Consider the following 22,753-nt stretch of genomic DNA (forward strand, 5'->3'; position numbering starts at 1 on the left):
TAATTAGAGCTTGGGAAAAACACTTGGGCGACTGTGTCTGTGCGGTGGCCTTACAGAGCTGCCCACAAGCGCAGATATTGCAGGGCTGCATGCAAAGGCAGCATAGAGCTGGCGCTGAGCGCTCTCTAACCTAACGCGACCTAGCCGCTCTCCTGACCCTGCAGCCCAAAGCCAGGCAGAAGCAAGAATGCCCCCACAGGGCCAGGCGCGGATGGCAGGAGTGCCTGAGCCACACCTGCATGAGTAATGATCCCTTTGGATAACCAAGCTTTCTTTGACATTCATCTTGATCTCTGTATCCTGCCGAGTTAGCCTGTCCCTAAAGGAATGCCCTAGCAGTCTAGGTTGGGGGAAGGCACAAAGAATTATATAGAATGGCCTCCATTATTATTAAAAAAATGTTCTACTCTATAAATCTTTTTTTGTTTAAAAAACCCAAACAACAACAAAAACTTCTACCCAACACCTTCTCCCTTTTACCCCGCCCCACTAATACCTTATCGTTGTCCTTCTCTTCATAGCTAAGAATCTTAATAAGAAAGGCGTTTGCTTCTGTTGATCATTCTTCGACATGCATTTTGTAATTTCACTTCTATCTCTCGATCCTATTTTCATTGTTTTTCCTGAGTCGTCTCTTCCTTTGTTTCCCATGATCTCACCTTTTGTTTTCATCCAACATCTCTAACTTTTCCTTCTCAACCCCTTTTGGGACAACTATTCCTCTATTTGGCTTTTTAATGTACCCCAGGGTTTTTCTCCCCCCCTCTTTTCACTTTACACCCATTCCTGGGAAATCTCATCCATACCCGTATCTAGAGCTCAACCTTGAAAAAAATGTTAAAGTCTATAAACAACTCTTAGGCCAAAGGGTAAATTTTAGGCCGGTGACATGGCAAACTTTTAGAAAATAAATGTAATAGAAATGAGATAGGAAAATGGAAATAACATCAGAATCTATGTGAAACAACCAAATCAAAACATTCAATGCTTGTATCAAGAGGATTAAAGGCATAAAAATGAATAGAACATTCAGCTCAAAAACCTAGGGAAAAGAGGTGAACTGAGAGAAAGCAGAGGGAGGAATTAGTGAAGGTTAAAACACAGTGGGGCTGGGAAACGCGAACAGTAGGAACCGATAAAATGAAACTCTGGTTCTTCGTGGGTTAAAAAAGATAAACCGCTGGCATTTTTTTGGGCGGCAAAAGCACAAATGACTTGGGGGAAATAATCATCAAAATAGGAAATTTCAAAATATCCTGAGAATATTTTGTACAACTCCATACAAGCAAATTTGAAAATCGAGCAAAAAAGGGCTACTTTGTAGTAAAATATAATTTGTCAAAACTTATTCCAGTCTTGTGTGCCTCGATTGGGACAAAATATTGCTGAGATGACAATACTCCCCAAGCTGATTAACAGATTCAACACAATTCCCACCAAATCCCAGTTACCTCCCCGCCGCCCAATAACTGGCAAGATGACCCTAAAGTTCAGATGGAACTGCAAGGGACCTAGAATAGGAAAAACAATCTTGAAAAATAATGAAGTCGAACTCACAGTTCCTGATTTCAAAATTTACTACAAAGCTACTACGTAATCCGGACTTTGGGATACTGGCTGAATGGCATAAGACTAGACATGTAGATCAATGACACAGAGTTGAGAGGCTAGAAGTGAACCCTTACATTTATGGTCACTTGATCTTCAACAGAGTTGGTAAGTCAATTTAGTGGAGAGAGAATAGTCTTTTCAGCAAATAGTGCTGGGAAAACTGGATGAATGAAATTGGACTCCTACTGCATGCCATATACAAAAATTAACTAAAAATACATAAAAGACTTAAAGGTAAGAGCTAAACTATAAAACACTTAGAGGAAAACACAGGGTTAAATCTTATTGACCAAAGATTAGGCAGAGGTTTCTTAGATATGACACCTAATGCACAAGCAACCAAAGGAAAAGAAAAATCGGATAAACTGGACTTCATCAAAATTAAAAACTTTGTGGTTCATTGGACACCTAAGAAAATAAAACGGGGACAGAGTCGGACAAAATATTTGCAAACCATACATTTGATAAAGGTCCAGCATCTAGAATAAATAAAGAACTCTTACAATTCAGCGATAAAAATACAAATAACCCAATAAAAAGTGGGCAAAGGATTTGAATAGACATTTCTCCAAAGAACACATGTAATGGCCAATGTGCACATGAACCTATGCCAAGCGTTATTAGTTGTTTGGGAAATGCAGCTCAGAGCCCACAGTGAAGTACCACTTCAGTTCTACTAGGATGGCCATAACTCAAAACACGTAAAATAGTAAATGTGAAGATGTGGAGAAATTAGAACCTTCATACCCTGCCGGTGGGAATGTAAAGTGGTGTGGCCACTTGAGAAAGCAATTTTGTAGTTCCTCAAAAAGTTAAACTTTTTGAGTTAACAGCAGTTTCATTCCTAGGGATATAAAATTAAAAATATATATATGTTCACACAAAACTTGTATATGAATGTTTATAGCAGTATTTTCATGATAGTCAAAAAGTAGACAGCTTAAATGTCCATCAACTGATGAATGGATAAGCAAAATATGGTACATCCATATAATGAAATATTATTCACAATAAAAATAAATGAAGTTCTGACATATGCTACAACCTGGATCAACCTTGAAAACAGGCTAAGTGAAAGAAACCAGATGCGAAAGGCCATATGCTGTATGAAACTTATATGCAGTGTTCATAATAGGAAAATCCATAGAGGAAGACAGATCAGTGATCGCGAGGAGATGGGGGAGAGGGGAAGGAGGAGTGACTGCTAACAGGAATGGGGATCCTTTTGGGGGTGATGAAAATGTTCTAGGATTAGACAGTGGTAGTGGCTGCTCACCATTAAGAATATACTGAAAATCACTGAATTATACATTTAAAAAAAGTCAATTGACAAAAAAGCAAAAAAACTGATGCCAGCGCTGATAGACAGCCTACACATACTAATTTTCATAGAATCAACAGGCAGGTTTTCAAAGAGCTGTCACCGTAATGCTTCACTCCAGAGTTTCATAGGAGAATTCTATCAAACCTGAAAATACTTCAGTCCTAATGGTACTTCATCTTTTCTAGAGAATAAGAAAGGGAGGAAAACTTCCAAATTATTTTTTTGATGTGCATATATTATCGATACCCCAAACAATAAAGATTGCATTAAAAAACCCTACAGGACAGTCTTACTTATATGCCTATATGAAAATTGTAAATAAAATACTAGCAACAAAATGCAAAAGAGCACATTAAAGCAAAAAGGGATTTGTCCTAGGAATGAAAGAATAGTTCTGTGCTGGGAAATGTATCAGTATATTGTATCATATTAATAGATCTGAGAGGAAGTGTCATGGGATCATCTTTATACTTAAGGGGCATTTGACAGAATTCAGCACACGTCCATAATTTTAAAGACTCGGTGTGTTAGAGTCCGCACTGAAACAGAGCCAACACGACACACAGCCGTCCCCCCTTACCCACAGTTTCACTTTCTGTGGTTTCAATTACCTGTGGCCCGAATCCAGGTCTGAAGCTATTAACCTGAAAATTCCAGAAATAAACAATTCATAAGTTTTAAATACTATTCCGAGTAGCCCGGTATCTCATGGCGTCCTGCTCCCAACGCCCAGGACGCGAATCATCTTTGTTCAGCATGCTCACCACACTTCATCTCGTCAGAAAGGCTCTGCGTCATCTCACATCATCGCAAGGAGAAGGATGAGTACAGCACAATGAGATGTTTTGAGACGGACCACAATCATGTAACTTTGTTATAGTGTATTATTATTACTGTTCTATTTACTACGATTGTTGTTAATCTTTTACGGTGCCTAATTTATAAGTTAAACTTTATCATAGGTTATTATGTATTTTAAAAAAACATAGTACATATAGGGCTTGGTACTGTCTGTGGTTTAAAGTATCCACTGGGGGTCTTGGAACATACTAGCTGTGGATAAGGAGGGACTACTGTGTATAGATAGATTAGATAGATAGATAGATAGATAGATAGATAGATAGGTGCAGATATAGATAGACGTAGACAGGTAGGAGATTTACTATAGGAATTAACGCATGTAATTATGGAGGCCAAGAAGCCCCACAATCTGCCGGGGCTGTAATTCAGTCTGAGTCTGAAGACCTGAGGACCAGAGGAGCTGATGTTCGAGGGCGGAAGGTGGGCATCTCAGCTCGAGCGAAGAGGGCTAATTCGCCCTTCCTCTAGCTTTTTTTTCCTACTCAGGTCCCCAGCAGCTTGGATGCTGCCCACCTACCCGCATTGGCGAAGGTGATCTTCACTCAGTCTGCGATTCAAATGCCAGCGTTTTCTGCGGACACCCTCGCAGACGCACGCCGGAATACATTTACCAGCTTTTCCCCGAATCCCCCTCCTCTCTTCCAGGGTCCAACCCAGAACCCTGTGTCGCCTTTCTCTGCCCCGTCTCTGGTCCTCCAGCTGGTGGCCGTTTCTCAGGCTCTGCCTTTCGTGACCTGCCACCTGCTGGAAAGTCCTGCCCAGGGTTTCGCGGCACGCCCCTCATCCCGGGCGTGTCCGATGCGTTCTCCGCACGCACTGAGGTCATGCGCTCTTGGCAGGACCGCCAGAGAAGCGACTCTGTTCTTGTTAGAGCATCGCGTGGCGGGTGCTCGGTGCCGACGTGTCTCGTTCGTTGCTGGCGATGCCCTGAGCCACGCCCGCCACCTCTCCCCGCTACACGAGTCTGTTTTCCCCTTTGTAATTAGTCAGTGTCTTGGGGGAGATACGTCAAGACTATTCAGATATCCCGTTTCTCCTAAAACTTTGCCCACTAATTTTAGCGTGATCGATTGATTTACCCGTAACAGTGATTACTGCAGTGTTTGCCAAATGGCGTTGCATTGTTGTTTGGAGAGGGAAACTCCAGGATAGCGGGCGAGCTTTACGTTTGGGCAGTGAGCAGCCATTTGGAGTTATTTAGACCTTTCAAAACAATGAGACATTTTTCAGTCAATTGAGTCAATATTTATGAAATCCTTGTTGTAACCAGAACGTCTCTGAGAAACACGCAGCAGGCGAGTGGTTCCGGTCCGCTCCGAGTGTCCTTGGCGGCCGGTTCCACCCCCCATTCCCCCCCCCCCGAACCCCCCATCCCCGCCCCGCCTCGCTCGGCGATGTGATCGCAGGGAGCGCGGAGGGCGGAGGCTCCGGGGTCAGAGTCGGGGCCCAGCCTTTGGTTTTGCCCCGCACTAGTTACATTCCTGGGAGGGGAGTTGAGTGACTTCTCATTTTTAAAATGGGGATTCTCATGCGGACCGACGTGAGAACTAAACGGGTGAATGTATGTGAAAGTAGTTTTTTAATTGAAAGGCACCTTTCAAACTATAAAGCATTCTACACATTCATTCATTATTCTACAAGTACTAATCGAGTCCTTATTCTGTGTGAGCTCCTTCTAGGAGCCAGTGAAAAGCCCCTGTCCTCATGGAGCTTAGATTTTAGAAGGAAGAGACAGAGGAATGCAATCCCAGATAGTAATAAGTACTATAAAGTAAAAAACAAAGCAAAACAAAACAAAAAACCAGGATGATGTAATAAAATATACTATGAAGAAAATAATAGGGTGATGTATTAGAGGATGGGGGGCTGGTGGGGTGGTCAGGGAGGATGTCTCTGAAGGTGATGTTTGAGTCGCGGTCCGTGGGAGTCAGCCGTGTGCGGAACTGGGGGAGAGCCCGGCCCGAGGTCCCAGCCGGGCAGGGCGTTGGCGTGTTAGGGAGAGGCAGAGGACGGCGTGGCCGTGATGCGTGCGGTAGGGGCGTGTGGCGTGCGATCACGTCAGACAGGTTGGCAGAGGACAAACCATGCAGAGCCTTAGGGGCCAAGGAAAGGAGTTTGGGTTATCTGTGCAATGGGAAAAGCCACTGGAGGGTTTTAAGCAGGGGAACCACGCGATGAGATTTTTGTTTTTAAAGGGATCGTTCCGGCTGTTGTGAGGATCGAGTGAGGCGGTTGGTAAGAGCAGAGACAGGTGGACTCGTGGGGGCTGTTTCAGGGGTCCTGGCAAGAGCGATCGGTGGTCAGAAGACAGGAGGTGAGGTACAGTCATCATAATCCTTATTGTTAGAGGCCGAATAGTGTCCCCTAAAAGCCATGTCCCTAATGCCCGGAACCTCAGAATATAACCTGATTTGGAGATAAAAAGTCTTTAAAGGGGTGATTAAGTCAAAATGAGGCTGTTAGGGTGGGCTCTAATCTAATGTGGCTGGTGTCCTTACTAAAAGAGGAGATTTGGACCCCTGGAGAGCCTCCAGGATGGGTGCACGGTGGAAAGACCCAGCGATGGCACCTGGCATCGTGGTGGGCGTCCCCACACCTAGGAGAGGGCGGGGCTTCAGAAGAAACCTTGATCCTGGACTTCAGCCTCCAGAACTGTGAGAAAGTAAATTTCTATTGTCGCAGCCACCGTCTGCCTGTCATTGCCGGAAGCTAGCACGTCTCTGTGCTGACGCATGTGTGCGCTTCCTCCCGCCTGACTGCCCCCCACGTCACCGCGGTGCCTAGGACAGTGCCCGGGTCATAGCACGTGTAACAGTAATTGCGCCAGTATTTAATATTTTACAGAGTTTTTTTCCCTGTGAATTACACAAAGATCCAGAGTTCTTCATTTGAGGGCTGCAGACTCCAGCACACAGGACGATAGAAGAGTTAAAAATGTTTCAAGTTAGAACCAGAAGGCTTTTGGAAAGCATATTTTAGCAGTGGAAAAATGACCCTCACTTGATTAGAGGGATCTTTGGAAAAAAAGAGGCTTTTTTTTTTTTTTTTAAACAGAGTAGTCCTTCGAGTAAGGAGATTTATCCATTATTTCAGCTTCATTTCAGAGCCCTGCCAAAATCTGGCCAGTCTGTGAAAACCGCCTTCCACAAGGCCCAGGTTTTCACTTTGTCGTCTGCTGTACTGTGAGTTGGTAGGCCGGCACATAGTGGTGTCCAATATTTATTAAAAAAACGAAAATTGTTTCAAATCTTGCTTTGCTCCTTCTTAGAAATCTTTGAATTGCGTTTAACATTCTCTTATACTTCGCCAAATAGAGAAGGTCAAATGTTTTGCCCATCCTTTCTGCCTTAGGATTGCATCAATTGTCTTGAATCAGGTCTCCACTTTCAGGCATTTTTCGACTTTAGATGCACAGCCTAGCTCAATGGCACCGGCTCCCCCTTGTGTCAGGAACGTGACACTACACCCCTGAATGCCAGCTGCCAAGTCCAGCCTGACGCTCGTCAAACGTTTTAAGTGATCCAGATGCTGTATGTAAATCAAGTGGTGACGTCACTGCCGTGCAGCCTTATTATGACTCCTTTGTTCTAAAATGACTTTGCCTCTGTGTTTACTACTGTCTGCTGTCTCTACAGTGCAAGTACAGAAACAAATTCTTAGTATTTCGTATTTAGGGTTAGTTTGTAGTTCTTACCAAAAATTAGTGGCCTGATCTTTTTCTGGCTTTGTTTTTTTCTTGCCCTACTCTTTTTTTCCCGATCTCCGTAGGTTTCCTCCAGAATAGCCAGGCTCCCAGCTCCTCGGCGTGAGAAGCCCAGTGAGAGGACCTCCGGGCTGTTCGGTCCTCCGCGCCCCCGGCCCTGTATGTCAGCACAGGGCGCACAGGAGGACCTCTGTCATCTTAGGCCCCGTCGTATGCCCCTTTTCTCTCCACTCAGGGACTCTGTTCAGGAGCTTGGGAGGCCTCTTGAAATACATTCCCCTCATTCCGTCATCTTTTGAGGAAAGAACACATTCGAGAAGAAGAGCTTCAGTATTTAAACGTCACCCTCTTCTTCTGCCTCTGCCCTCGCATCGTTTTCCTCCCAGTCACCCTCTTTGTGGCCTCTGCTGGGCAGCGCAGGCAGCCGGTCACCACGGAGGGGCACCTGCCTGGCGAGCCGCCTTCCTGGGCCAGAGGGCACTCTGACCCCCCTGCCGGGGGCTGCTACTCACCTGTGGAGAGCCCGCGCCCAGGGCTCAGTAAGTGTCAGTCACGAAACCCAGCTGTCGCCCTGCAGTGGCGGGAACGGCTCTCAGCGCCACCTTCCGCGTCGCCTGGCGGGTGGGCCTGCTTCATCGTCCACACTCTTACGTCCTTCAAGGAGTGGTGGGCGGTACCCAGCCTCATCTCACCTTGCGCCTCGTGGTGTCTTACATCTTTCCAGTGTTGTCAGTTTTAAAGTGCTGAGTAAAATACGTCGTAACTACATTTTACCATGAAACCGAAGGTTAAGATATCCTTAACGATCAACTCTTCAAACCACATGATAAAAAGAGTATGACACGAAAGAGCAAATTGTTTTATAAATAGTTTAAATGAGGCAGGGTTGCTGTAATTTTTATTACTTCAGTTTTAATTGCTGAGGATGAAATGTGCTTATCTTGTTTTTTAAATAAAAACTTTATTTAAAAAATTTCAAAACTTACAAATAGTGGTGTCCCGAACTGTTACGTACTTTCACCTAGATTCACCAATTATTAACATTTTGCCACATAAGCTTTTGTTTCTATGTGCTCACTCTCTCTCCATTTATATACATATTTATGCATTTATTATGATTTTCATTTTGCTGGATTATTTGAGAGTAAGTTGTAGATATCGTGACCTTTTTCCTGAAATATTCCAGTATGTATCTTCTGAGAACAATAATGTTCTCTTACATAAGCCACAGGGGGTTTTTTGCACATGCGTGCGTGTGTGCGTGTGTGCGCATGCATGTGCGTGTGTGTGCGCTCACGCGTATTTAAAAATCATCATAGAATCAGAGCACTTGGGGAGAACTTTGGGAGGTCATCTGGCTCATTCCCCTGCTTCTGGCAGGTAAAATCCTAGACAGCACAAAATCGATATATTCCCAGTGTGATAAATGCAGATTCTTCCAGGGGCCAGGCCTGTAATCTAAATGTGCGAATCATAAGTCTAGAACATTCATTCTCATGACGTGTATGCATGTACCACCTGATCAGATAAACAAACCAACACCGTGCTCAACAAAACCTTATATGAGGGCCACATCTGTCCCTTGGTCATCAGTTTGCGACCCCTGGAACTATCTGCAGTGCTCCTGTGGGGAGGAATAGCTATAGCTTTCTTTAGGAGCAGCTCGTTATGGTCAAGAAGTTCTCCGTTAGGGCTAAATGCTCAGCCGTGGTTTACGTGAGTCAGCAGTGTGCAGTGGTCGGGTACAGGTTCCGGCCTGCGTGGGTTCGAATCCCATTTCCACCATTTACTAGGCTCTTGGGGAAATCACCTAACATTTTTGTGATTCAGTTTTCTTCATGTGTGAAATAATAGTATCTACCACACAGCTGTTGTGAGGAGTAAATGGATATGAATATTTAAAGCATTTTAAAACACAGCCTGGCAGACGTAATAAAAACCTTGGTATCACTGTATTAATATTAACCTGGCGGCCTGGATATATTTTTCCTCATATCCACAGAGATCATGATTGTGGTATAAGGGATCTGAGATGTGAGGACTATTCATTCTAGAAGTATTAGAGGAGATGTCCATTCCAAAACCAGAAAGCTAGTTAATCTACTTTTGTCACTATGAGAGACTTATTTCTGTTCTCATCCCGATATTTCTCTTTGTCAGACTTCTCCACAGCTCCCGAGATGTCCCTAGTCCTGAGGACGTCGTTGCTTAATATATTAGCTATAAGTAAATCTTGGCAAGTTATTTAACGATTTTGGGATTTAGTTTCCTCATCTGTAAATGGAGATAATAGAAGTGCCCCCCTCCTGGGGTGGTCGTGAGGATTGAATGAGTTGCTGTATGTGCTGTACCAGAACGGTGCCCGGGCAGCTGACGCAGGACGGGGCGAACTCCCCTGCGTGGGGACTCGGGTCCTGCTGCCGAGAGAGGACCGGCGAGGGTCCTTGACCGTGCGCAGGAAAGGATTCCAGTGCACACCTGAGTGAGAGACAAGCGTTGGTTAGAGAAGGGATCACACTGCATAGACTGACCGTGATCTTCCCTCAGAGGCAGAGAATGAGAGAGGCAGAGAGAGACCCCGAGTGTTTGGGGAATTCAGTGTATATGTCATTCTTAGTTTCTGTGAATTGCATGTTAAAGACTTTGTTTACCTGTTTTCCTTTGATGGTTCGGGTATGCGGGATGAAAGGCATGGGTGTGCAGTGTGATAGGTATGCTAGCAATGTCCGCCTTTGTTCTATAGGTTCCCCGGGGCTTAGCCTTAGGGAATGACTGCTTGGGTTTGTTTTGTGTAGGGTGGGACTCACAGGCTCGGTTTTCCTGTTAGTCTGGGTCAATGGTTTGTTAGCAATCCCAGCAGGAATCTTCCTTTGTTCTGGCCGCACATTGCAGGCTCTGAATACAGCTCGATTTAACATTCGGTTCTCTTCCCTGCATCATACCTCCAGCCATTAGTTAGGATGTGTGTTCTCTTTCAGTAGTCATAGTCCTCAGATGTGTATTCTCTACTTGCGATCCACATTTTCTCACCAGCGCTCTTTGGGCGGAGGAGAGTTCTCTTCCTCTTTCCTCTGCAAGTACTGTTATTAAGATCGCCGGTGGTCCTTGTTCCAAATCTAAGATACTTCTTATTCTTAGCCTTCTGTACTGTTTTTAACAGTAGAGCTCATCTCGCAACCCGCGTCACAGGGCGGGGGACAGTTAAGGGGGTTATGGAGGAAGAGAGGGGGATGGAGACAGGGGAGGGAAGAAGGGGGTGAGAGAGACTCGGACGGATTGATTGGTAGAGAGCTAGCTAGTGATGGCAGGATTTGGGGAGGGGTTGGGCATGGAACGGATGAGTAGGAATGGAACTGGCAGTTATAAGTAATTTGGAAGAAGTATCGTGATAGCAAAAGGAGGCTGAGATGGGGAACGGCTGGAGGTGCTCAGGCACCTCTCGGAAATTGTTTCTGACGCTTCAGGCCATGCTTTGAAGTTCTCTGCCTTTAATGTAAACTTCACCGTAGACCCCTGGGTAGGCATTGTCAGCCCCATTTTACAGATGTGGAAACTGAGGTTCAAAGGAGTTAAATACTTAAAGTTAGTTAGGAGTGGCTGGCATTTCTTTTTCTTACTCTGCCCTCCTTTCTTTTCCTTTTCTATTCGGCCCGGGAAGGGCTTGGCTTGCCGGTCAATGCAAGCGTTTCTTTCTTTTCTCTTCACTTGTCTGCCTGTCCTTCCCCAAGAAAAGATCTTTGATCCTCACAAGACAATATTTATCGAATGCCTTTGTTTGCTATGTGACATCTGCACTGAGATAATTTAGAGAAACATAGCACTTGCCTTTTCAGAGTTTATATTCTAAAATTATTAATTGCTTTTTCCCCAGAGAGATTGGCACGATCGTCAGGTCGTTAGGGTGCTGCCCTAATGAAGGAGAGCTGCACGATCTGATCGCAGAGGTAAGTAGGACCGAGAAGGTTCTGTTCAGCAGACTCGCCGCAACTCCGGCTCCTTGTAATTAAAAAAAAAAAAAAAAAAATCCTTAAAGTAAAAATGCCCTAACCCACTAAATATGCTCGGTGAACACATTAGGACAGCTATGCGAATTATCCAGCCACAGGATCCGAAAGAATGTCAGACAGATCATGAAGAAAGAGCCATGACCAAGAAATGCAGCGGATCAAGTGAGACCCCACTGTGATATTATTCCCTCTAAAATCAGTTGAAGAAAGGCCAGTAGACGTAGGAGACGGACTCCGTGCAGGAAGAGTGTTGACAGATGACAGACGGCAGTTTAAAGGGGACAGATGCACTAGAGACCAAGGGATTTCTATTTATTTGGGAAAATAAAACTAACTTGCAGAACAAGTAGTGAACAAAATACAATAACGAGAACTAACTCGGCATTGACTAAGCAGCCTAAGAACTTTAAAAAATGACGATTCGTGATGGTGTGGCGGCGTCCCCGGAGAGACACTGCGCACAGCAGTGACAGCAGCTCGAGGCCAGAGAGCTTCAAGCCCTGTTTGATTTTCCAGAAAAGTGCCTGATCGACTTTCAAGTGCATCTTTCAGTTCAACAAAACAGATGCCCGAAGGAGGAAAACACTACCTGGGCAACCACCAGAAGAAGTTTTTCAAAAATGCTTATCTAGGCACGTGGGTGTTGGCGGACAGGGACCAACGTAGAGAATGGGGGAGAGAGACAAAGAAGTGGGAGTTTCGTTCCCGTTTCTTGCACAGGGCCCCCTCGTTCAGTGACACACGCAGGAGAAGGAATCGTGACCGGGTGAGTGTCAGCGTCTCTGCAGTAACCCCCGTTTCCACACCGGCTTCAGAGGTAAACGAGATCACGGACAAGGAGCCGTTGTTTGGATCCCGAAGCGCTGTGTGGAGTTACGGAGTGGACACTGGCACCCGCATATTAGCACCTGGGCGACTGAAAACACCACCAGTCTCTCATTAGCGTTTCAAAGTTCCATAAAACAGGAAATCTTTACATTGTTTTCCCGCCTTGGGATCCAACAAAGCTATTTTTAGTAAGAGTAGAAGGAAGATGCGTTTTAAAATTTTTTTATTTTTCAATTAGAGTTGACATTCAATATTATTTGATGTTAGTCTCAGGCGTACAGCATCGTGGTTAGACAGTTATACAATCTACGAAGTGATCCCCGATTACTCTAGTTCCCACTGGGTACTGTACATAGTTATTACAATATTATTGACTGTTCCCTGTGCTGCATTTCACATCTCTGTGACTGTTTCATAACTACCAATTTGTACTTCTTAATCCCTTCACCTAAAAAAAAAAATCTTACTTTTCCTGAATTGGTGCTCACATTAAAAAAAAAAAAAAAGGTATCAATCATTGCCTTAAGGTATTTATTGCCTTAAGGTATTTATTGAGAAAGGTAGAATTTGTGTTGGGGCAAGGAAAGTTGACAGTTTGAGAGACAGGGACTAGAAGATGAATTCATAGTGAAATTATAATTATTGTATAATTCGGTAGAATAAGTGTCTCTGAAAGTCAGAAAAGGAGACGCTTTTAGAGCCTAATCCCTTATTGTTTGCTTTTAAGGTTTAAGCTGTAGCAGAGGTCAAGGACCCACGCCACCTGGGCCAAATCCAGCTTCCCACCTGTTTTTGTAAATTAAGTTTTAGTGGAACGCGGCTAGACTCATTTATATATTGTCTATGGCTGTTTTTTCACTGCAAGACTGCAGTTAAGTCATTGTGATGGAGACCATATGGTTTGCAAAGCTTCAGCATTTACTGTCTGGCTCTTTACGGAAAAAGTTTGCCAACTCAACCTATAGGTTTGTCCAGCAAAGTAGAACAAATACCACATCTAGTGTCAGGAGCTCTGGATTCAGATCCCACGCCACCGCTTACAGCTGCGTGGTCTTGGGTGAGCTGCTTGACAGCCTGCGTCCACATCTGCCAAAGGAAGGCAGCAATACCAGTGTTTTTATGAGAATCAAACTGAACCACTCCGAGGAGTCAGCTGTTCCTTGGTGGGCGCTCAGCGCATGTTTGGATTTGTTTGCTCCGTCGGTAGCTCTACCAAAACGCCCCCGCGGGTTTGGGGGCCCAGTGTTTCGTTTTGTCTTTAACCATTTCATATACGCAAAATTATAGAAAAGGACAGAACTCTAGTGTCAGAAAGCAGATTTATAGTCACCTAGGGACATGAACTAGAGGATGGGATCAAATACAGAAGAGCGTGAATTAAGTTTTTATAGTAAAATAAATTTTCTATGTCTTGATTGTAGTGGTGGTTGCTTGACTATAGAATTGTGAAAATTAATTCAAACTAATACTCTGAAATGAATAAACTTTATTGAATGTAGATTACACCTCAGTGACGCTGGAGAAAACATAATGGAGTATCGTGAACAGCTCTGGGCCACGTCAGTCAGTGGGTTCCAGATATGCAAATGGACTCGGGTTTAGGAACTAAGTAGGGGACTGTGGCTTTTTTGGGGCGACCATCTTCACCCTCTTGCTCCTTCATTCTTGCCCTATTTTGGTTATAGATGTAGGGGAGGAAAAATAATTTTCCTTCTACCCTTCTAAGTTCTTCTGGCTGGTCTAATAATCAAATTGGCATGAGACAGATTAATAGGAGAAAATAACCAAATTTACTGCATGTGTACATATGGGGGTTCCATGAGAATGTGGGACCCAAAGACAAATTGGCAGATGACATTTATATGCAGTTCTGAGCTAAGGAGAGGGAGGCAGAGGTCTGGGACTTCAAAGGGAAGGTGGGGTTCACAGGTAGATGAGAAGGAGCAGACGTCTGGTGAACAGATCCTTGCTGGGGGACCCAGGAACGATGGGACTCCACGGGGAGTCCGATGAACAGACCGCGTGGGAACCCTCCCTGTGGGCCGCACGCAGATCCCGTTGGCTGAGGCGATAGCTCCCTTCCTAAAGGAATTCAGCTTTTCTCCCTAAATTCCTTTAGGCAGGTGAAGGGGGAGATAATAGGCTTCTCTTGAGTTTGCTGTTTTCTTAAAAATACCAGCTTAGAGTAATCAGTATCCCAAAAAGGCATGTTTTAGGAGGGCAAAACTCCATTCCCCTCATAGGTGTTAAACAGAATCCTTGCAGGTGCCCGGTCTGCTTTGCCCCCGGGTACATCTCGCCCTGTCGACCACCTCTGCGATTTCCTTCTGCCTTCCTGGGCATTCTCTGCGCTCTCGGAGCTGCTGTGGTTAAACCACCTGCCCGGCTTCTGTTACTTGGGGGTGGGCAGTGGGCACCTGGTGGGTCGTGCATGGACATTTAAAGCCCAGGTCTGTGAGTGCCCGTCATCAGCCGTCGCTCGTTCCTGACCTTCTCTGAGCGCCCCACGGAACGGACTCCTCTGGGGGGTCGGCGGACTCCTGACACATCCCTTTTCTCAGCTCGGCTCCTCTGCCTCATTCCAGGTGTCTGAGGGCCGCCTTAGCAGCGAGCCCACCCATCTGCTGTCGCCCTTTTTCCAGGGTGTTCGGTCCTGGGTCCTGGGAAGGTGCCCAGCGTCAGTGAGTTCTTGCCCGTGGAGTCTTCTCTTCCGGCCCCCTCGGTCAGACTCCCCCCAGCCTCGGGCGCACCCCCGGGGCTCCTGGCTCCTGCCGCTCATCCTTTTGCTGTTTCACCATTGAGTCTCTTTCCTTGTCAGACACAGCCGTCCCCCAGCCCCGCTAACCACACCGTTCCCCGTGCCAGGAGAGCGGCCGGGCCGGGGGCAGCTCTGCGGGGACACCTGTTACCTTCTGCAGCACAGGGAAGTGCTGCCTTCTCCCAGGGGAGGGTGGGTGCGCGGCTGGCTTGTCCAGGGCGCCCTCTGGCTGTCTCCATCCCATGCTTCAGCACGCCCTGGACCCGGGCCTTAGGTACGCGTCTTGGCTGTGCAAGTCTAACCTTCATGTCTTTTATTTGAGGGATGTCAAACTATGGCCCACAGACCTGTTTGTACAGCCTGTGAGCCAGGAGTGGGTTTCACATTTTTAATGGATTGTAAAAACAAAAAAGAATATGCGATGAAGATCTAATATTCCCCGCAAAGCCTAAAATATTTACTGCCTTGCCCTTGGCGGAAGTCGTCCACCCCGCTGCATACGTCGCCTGAGTCCGCTCTTCCGCCGCAGTGGACACGGGCCTTGTGAGCCACCGGGGCGCCGCACCTGCGAGGGCCGCCCTCCTCCCTGGGGTTTCCCCGGTCACCGCCGGGTGCATCTTTAGCAGTGAACTGCCGGGGCCCGTGTCCCAAATACCACTCAGGACAGTGTCCTCTTCGTCTGCGTGGCGGTGAAGGGAGCCACCGCCCCTTGCCCCTGTGTTCTCAGACCACTCCTGCTCTCGTGATGCTCCGGGTACTGAGAAGCGAACACTAGGCATTGGGTGTCGAGAGATTCACTGGGGAACACGCCCATGCGACTGGGCGAGCCTCACGGAGCAGCGCGGTCCTGACCCCCGTGAGGGTGAGGGCAGGATGGGAGGAAGGGCAGGGGGGGAAGGCCTTAGACGGCGGCAGTTCTAGAGAACGAGGCACCTGGGAGTTCTTGGCCCAGACTTGCCCCTCAGAAGAGCCCCGCTTCTTGCAGAAATGGCGTTTATTCTAGTATCCCTACCACGCTCGGTTGTTAGCTGGGAGCACGTGAGAGGTGTGGCCTCGGCTTAGACCTGGTGGCTGGAGACCACATTCATTTATGGCTCCCGCAGCTGGAGATCTCAGAGGCGCACTTTCATGGCTGCTGCCGCTTCGTCTGGGAGGGCTGTATGTGAAGCAGGTGTCGCATGGCCAGGAGAATATGATCTAAGAGTCGGGTGCTCTGTATTTCCTACCTCTGAGCTCCCCGTGGCCTACCTCTAGCATTCAGGAATGGATCGAAGAGGAAACCTTAGGCATACAATGAAGGTCCCTGTCAGGTCCCAGCAGTGGTGATGCAGGACGGGGCGAATCCCTCCCGAGTGGGGACTCAAGTCCTGCACCAACAGAGAAGGAGGGTCCTCGAGTGAGCTCAGGAAAGAATTCAGGTGTCTGCCAGAGTTAGAGACAACGGGCAAGTTTATTAGAGGACCAGAGCTCCATGGACAGAGTGTGGTCTCCTCTCAAAGGCAGAACGGAGGGACTGAGAGGGGCCCCGAGTATTCAGGGAATTCCGTTGATATGCCACTCCGTTTCTATGAATCGAACTTGAAAGGCTCTGCCCACCTGTTTTCCTTCGATGGTGTGGGCGTGCAGCGTGTGAGGGACGCGCCAGCCGTCTCAGCCTTCGTCCTATGGTCTTCCCACGGCCTGGCCTTAGGGAATGAATGGTTGGGTTTATTTTGCGTAGGACGGGACTTAAAGTCACTGTTTTCTCATTTTCCTCTCTCTGGCGTGGGTACACGGTTTGTTAGTCGTCCAGCGGGGAGCTTCCTGTGTTCTGTGGGTGTCCCCGCGTCTGGCGGCAGCACTTAGTAGGCCCTGAACACCGCTTGGTTCAACATTCAGTTCTCGTGTTTTTTCCCAGTTTTGATTTTGGTGGGACATGGGAAGAGTGAGCAAAAGCATTACCAGCGAGATAGGTCGGTGATGCCTCAGAACCGGCCAGGATTATCCTTAGTTCTGTCCTTGAATAAAAAAAGGTCGATACAGTAGCCGGAGAGATTGCGCCAATGTACCTCTCGACGTGGCTGTCTCTTTAGTCAGACAGTTTCGATACGGAGCAGTCGACCTCTGCCTCTGAGTGCCAGCTGGCATTCTGGGGTCTCTGTGATGCTATTCCTGGCGATCTCTGTTCTCCCTCTTCTGGGTTGCATTTCTTTGTATCCCACGTTTTCCTCTTTATAGTTTCTCTGGCATTTTGGCACGTTCCTGAGCAGCTTCTTGAAAAAAGAGTGCTTTGGGGGTAAACTTTTTGAGACTTTGAGTGTTTGAAAATGACTATTCTAATCTTCGGCTGGTTATAGTGTTCTACATTCAAGGTCTTCCTTAAGAATTTTGAAGGCATTTCTCCTGTCTTCATGCTTCTGTGACGCTATCGAGGAAGCGCAATTCCGTTCTGATTTCCAGTCCTGTGTGCGTAAACCTCCCCCGCCCCCCGCCCCCCATTCTGGAAGCCTGGGCTCTCTGCTTTAGTCTCCAGTGTTTAAAACGTCACAGGGATGTTCCTCGGCCTGGGTCCATTTTCATCAAATGTGTCAGGTACTTGGTGGGCCATTCCAACTGGCAACTTATATCCTTTGGTTCCAGGAAATTTTCTTGTAATTATTTTGTTGATTTCTAACTACCTGCTCTTTTTCTTTGTTCTCTCTTTTGAAACTCTCTTCATTCACTCTTTTGCCTCTGGACTAGTTGTCTAATTTTCTTATTTTTCACTGTTCTGTTTTCCACCTCTGTCTGTTTAGTTCTACTCCTGGGCAGACTTCTTGAACTTTCTCTACACACAGCACACACACACACACACACACACACACAGTTTCTCATTTCTGTTGTGTTTTTAATTTCTAGTTGCTTGTTTTTGTTCTTTTGATGTTTCTTCCTAAATAGTATCCTGTTTATCCTGTTTTCGTTGCATATCTCTGAAGATTTGTGCGATAGTTTATTTGAAATTTTTTCTCTTTGCATAATCTGTTTTCTCTGAGTTAATGTTTGCGTCTGTTTTGATCTTTTTCTTTTCATTAGTAGCTTTCCTCAAATAGCCCTTGGTTGTCAGTTCATAACTAACACACGTGTGGAGCTTGTCGACTTTAAACTTCACCTTTGGGGAATCTAGGAATCACCAGCATCACAGTCCTTGAGAATTCCCTCTTGTGCAGGTTAGATTCCCCGGGGAAGAGTCTTCCCATCTGCCTGGGAGACAGAAGCATCTGGCTGCCCATTCGGACACCTTCTGTTTTATACTCTCCAGGGTACAAATCTCCGCTGGGCCGGAGAGGGGCCGCCACCCCCTGGAGAAGCTGAGAGGGGATGCAGGGCTTCCGTTTTCAAACAGACGTTACCCCAGTGCTTCTAATTTTAGCTCCTACTTCTTTCACCCCTCATTCCAGAAGCAACTGGTGCTTTTTGAGAATTCTTTACCTACTGCTGGCTTGAGGCTCAGTTTTTCGGGTCTTCTAGATCATTGTCACTCATCTACCTGCCTTCCAGCTTCCAAAATTTTATTGCTGTTGTATCCTTTCCTATTCTCTCTAAGTAGGTTTATGATTGTTTTAAAAAATATTTCTTTACTGCAGTTTGAATGAAGTTTGAGAGTACAGTTAGATGCATTTACTTTGCACTCTTAACCCAGAATTCTGTATCATTCAAAAGAAAGTAGCAGCAATAATCCAGAGAAAAGTAATGTAAATTTAAATGAAATATCATTAACTAATGCTTTGAAAGAGAACAGTGCTAAATGTGAGAACTAGAAAGTGGACGGACGGTTATAACATGCATGATGCAATACGAACTTTGGATGGCAGTAGGTAACATGTTTAAATATTGAGGATAACTGCAAAAAGAATAGAAACTGAATGTGTAACTTCCAACTTGATAAGGAGGATAAAAGAATTGAAGGGCATTCGCTCAATCCAAAGTTAAGGCAGAAACCTCAAAAAGGAGCATAGAAAAATCAGGGTATTTAGAAAACAAAAGATAAAGATAATAATAGTCATAAGAGCAACTGGACTAAACTTACAAGTTAAAAAACAAATTGCAGAATTGGACTTTAAAAAGGTCTATCGTGTGACACACCAGCAAGTTCTTCCTTCGGATTATAAACTGACCCCTGCTCACCACTTCCACTTCGGCCGCGTCATCCAGGCCATTGCGGTCCCCTCCCCCCCTCACATGACCACAGCCGCTCTCCCCGCTGCCACTCTCCGTCCCCCGCCGTCTGCTCCTCACACCGCTGTCCAGAGGGGTCCTTTTAAAAAGGCGAAGTCAGAGCCTGCTCCCCCTGGCTCAGAGCCCTACTTCTGAGGTTTCCCACTCAGAAAAAAATCCCCAGAGTGCTTTTACGTCCCGTGGCCGACAAGGCCCTTGGTGACCAGGCGGGGCGTGTCCTGCGTTGTCCTGGCTCCCGTCCTGGTTTCCTTGCTGCTCCAGAACACACATCCGAAGGCTTTGCCCTTGCCCTGCTCCGGGCGCTCTCCTCCGGAGCCAAAGCACCCAGAGGCCTTGGCGTTAGGTCTGGGCTGGACCAAGGACTGATGTGGGGCGAGAAGGGATCCCGAAGACCGTGTCGGCATCCTAGACTGCCCCGTGTTTCGCCTGCGCCGTGCGAATCCGCATCCTTGAAAGTCTGATGCTGGGCAAGAGCTCTGATCTGGCGAGTCTGACTTGACAGTCCAGCGCTTTGCGTTTTTTCGGTACTGCCCAGCACAGCCTGGCGTTCTCTACTTATGTGTCTGCCTCACCCCTCTGTGACATAAGCTCCTTGAAGGCAGAGAGTCCGTCTGTGTTGTACCTCACTGCGTCCTTAGCACCAAGGACAAAGCCTGGCACGTGCTGGCTCAGGAGCCTGCTCTAGTGCTTCCCGAAGCCCTGGCAGGATTCTAGTTGAATTTCCACTCTCTTCTGCCTCTAATACTTAACACCGATGAACACAGTTATTAGATTCTGCTTGCAAGATCTGGTACCAGAACTGTAGCAGACGTGGACACTCAGGTTTGCAAAGCACTGCAGAGCTGTTTAAGAGAAGAGTTTTATAATGGGTCCTAGTCATGTGCTCAGAAATTTCCAGCTTACAGTCAGTAAAAGTAATTGAAAACTACCGTGAGCTGATAAGCACTCATTCGACAGGTAAAGGACTGAGCACTCACGGTGTGTCGGCTCCAGGGACACAGAGGCTCAAGAGAACTGAAAAAGCCCCACCCGCTTTTGATAGTGTTGAACGTTTTAACAACGTGAACATCAAAAATTTAAATACATAGGCACTTAAATATTTGAGATTGTATTCAGTCCTATTCATTTAGCTAAAATGAAGAAATCACCCACAAACAAATGTTCCATAGCATTTTGCAAGTCTGTGGTCACCGATTTCTTGCTCAAGTCCTAGTGGGGAGGAGCAGGTGTGACCTCACGGTGTGATGGACACTCCCTGGTGACCCACAGCCATGCGATGCTTCTTCAGAGCCATTGCCTGTGGGTGAAAACATCGGGGGAACCGGACAAGCCACAAGCCCCAAAGGTCCCGATCACAGTTTCTCATTACTTTTAATTGGTTAAGTGGTCTCAGAATTTGTTGTTGTTGTTGAAGCTCCACAAATAGCTATTTAGTTAGTAAAAAGCGATCTTGATGATTCACACACTCATAAAGTGGGAAGTTCCGTCGACCTGGACCTTTACACCATCTGGGGCCAGGTGAGCCCCGAGATGGCACATCATCGCTTCTCAGAGTTTGGGGAAGGGCGGGGTCATTGTTTTCTCTTTACGAAGAGTTGGTGATACGAAATACTTTCATCTGTTATTTTTCCGACAGCCCCTGGCCGTGGGGGAAGGGAGGAGAATGGGATGGACGTTCTCCCATTGTGTGCATGTTAAATGATGGAGTTAGAGAATCGTGGGCCGGGGGCTCTCTGGGGATTATCTAGCAATGGCTACCAGCCATTACTTCCGAATAGAAGGCGGTGAACCTGGAGGTGGGCGCGGGGGTCTGGGCGAATGCGCGGTACAAAGAGCGCCCTGAGAGCGCCGTTTACCTGCGCCGTTTACCTGCGCCGTTTACCTGCAGCTGGAAGAAAGCGGTAAATGGCGCCCACGCAGGGATCAGCAGCCGGAGAGCAGCGGCCGGCGAGATCAGCTCACGGGGTTTTCCCTCTCACAGTGACGTATCGTGTTCGTAAATAAATCCATTTCATGGGTTTATATAGAACGCGACTATGATGATAGAGCGATACAAATTTCTATTTCAAAAAGTTTACTGTATAAGTAATATTTGCATTAGAGAACATTTTTAAATAAAGAAAAAAATGCCTTCCAATAATCTATAATAGTTATATTTTAGTGTACTTCTTTCCATGTTATTTTCCTATACACATTTTAACATGACCATAATCTTATAGTACAGTTCAGTATGTACAGTTCTGAAGGTTCTTTTCACCTAATTTTATCACACCATTTTCCGTGTTTTTACAAAGTTTCCATGATTGAGAAATGCATGCTGATTAAATAAAATTGGACAAGGAAAAAGTAGGGAAATGATTTCTGTGGTATCCATCATTCAGACACAATCAGAATATTTTACTTTTTTTACTCAACGTTACATGAAAAACAATTCTTCTGTACTGTTATGTAATCTTTAAAAACTACCATTTTGAGAAGGAAACCCTGTCAAACTACAACATGGATGAACCTTGAAAATACCTCACTGTGTGAGATATGCCAGTCACAAAAAAGACGACTATGTCACGATTCCGCGTGCGTGAGATGAGCTGGCTGAAGTGGGCAGGCTCTCTCTCAGGAGCAGGAGGGTCTGCTGGTGAAGAGCAGGACTGTTTGAGTAAAATCATTTTATAAAATGTAAAGACATATAAAGTATAAAATAGTGATATTTTAAAATTAACTACTATTGTATATGTGATTTTAAATATATCTGTGAATCTCATAAATTTATGTATTCAACTTGACCAGAATTATTTTAGGGAATTTTCTCATTAGAGAGAAAGAGGATGATTTTTTCTCCATCGCTGTATTCAGGTATCTGTTGTGCTAACCAGCGCTCCTTTGCTTAAACCAAGTCTCAGCCCAGGGTAAAGCTTTTCCCCTAGTCCTATTGCAACAAGATTTGAAGCACCTGCTTTTGGTGTGCATGGGCGAAGGGTACCCCAGTGGGGACAGTTACTCCAGCACTGGCTGCCTCTGTCAAATCGGAGGGGACACTGGGAGGGGGGCGGTGGGGAAGGGAAGGACATGGGAAACTGAAGGACTCGAAACAGCCAGGTAGGTGGAGCCTCTGAGCCCCTGGCCCCAGGGGGCGAAATGGGGGAATTAATGGCTTGACAGCCACTGAGTCCCCCATTGCTCCAAATTGCAGAAACTCACAGTTGGAAGGGACCTTATCAGTTACCTGATGTTGGCACCTGTTGATTCTTAGAATCCAGCCAAGAGATGATTCAGTCTTTTTTTTTTTTTTTTTTTTTTTTGATACTTTTGGTAATAAGAAAGGGACTTATAACCCCAAAGAATCACATATTCTGATTTTTGCACTACAGCCTCTGGAATGTTTGGAGTGAATAATTTTTCTAAAATAAGCAGCTTTACAATTTATTTTGTTCGTAAAGATAATATTTTTGGCAAATGCAATGAATTTG

General features: G+C 46.0%; 1 protein-coding gene across 1 annotated transcript in view; it reads left to right on the plus strand.

Moving 5' to 3' along the window:
* The window catches only part of EFCAB2 (EF-hand calcium binding domain 2), a 73,507-nt gene that overhangs the window by 41,119 nt on the left and 9,635 nt on the right, over positions 1-22,753 (plus strand). Inside the window, exon 3 of the mRNA XM_016163474.2 lies at positions 11,371-11,443. Within this exon, the coding sequence (XP_016018960.1) occupies positions 11,371-11,443 (73 nt within the window). The remainder of the gene's footprint in view (positions 1-11,370; positions 11,444-22,753) is intronic.

Source organism: Rousettus aegyptiacus, unplaced genomic scaffold, assembly GCF_014176215.1.
Source record: "Rousettus aegyptiacus isolate mRouAeg1 unplaced genomic scaffold, mRouAeg1.p scaffold_m13_p_18, whole genome shotgun sequence".
NCBI lineage: Eukaryota > Metazoa > Chordata > Mammalia > Chiroptera > Pteropodidae > Rousettus > Rousettus aegyptiacus.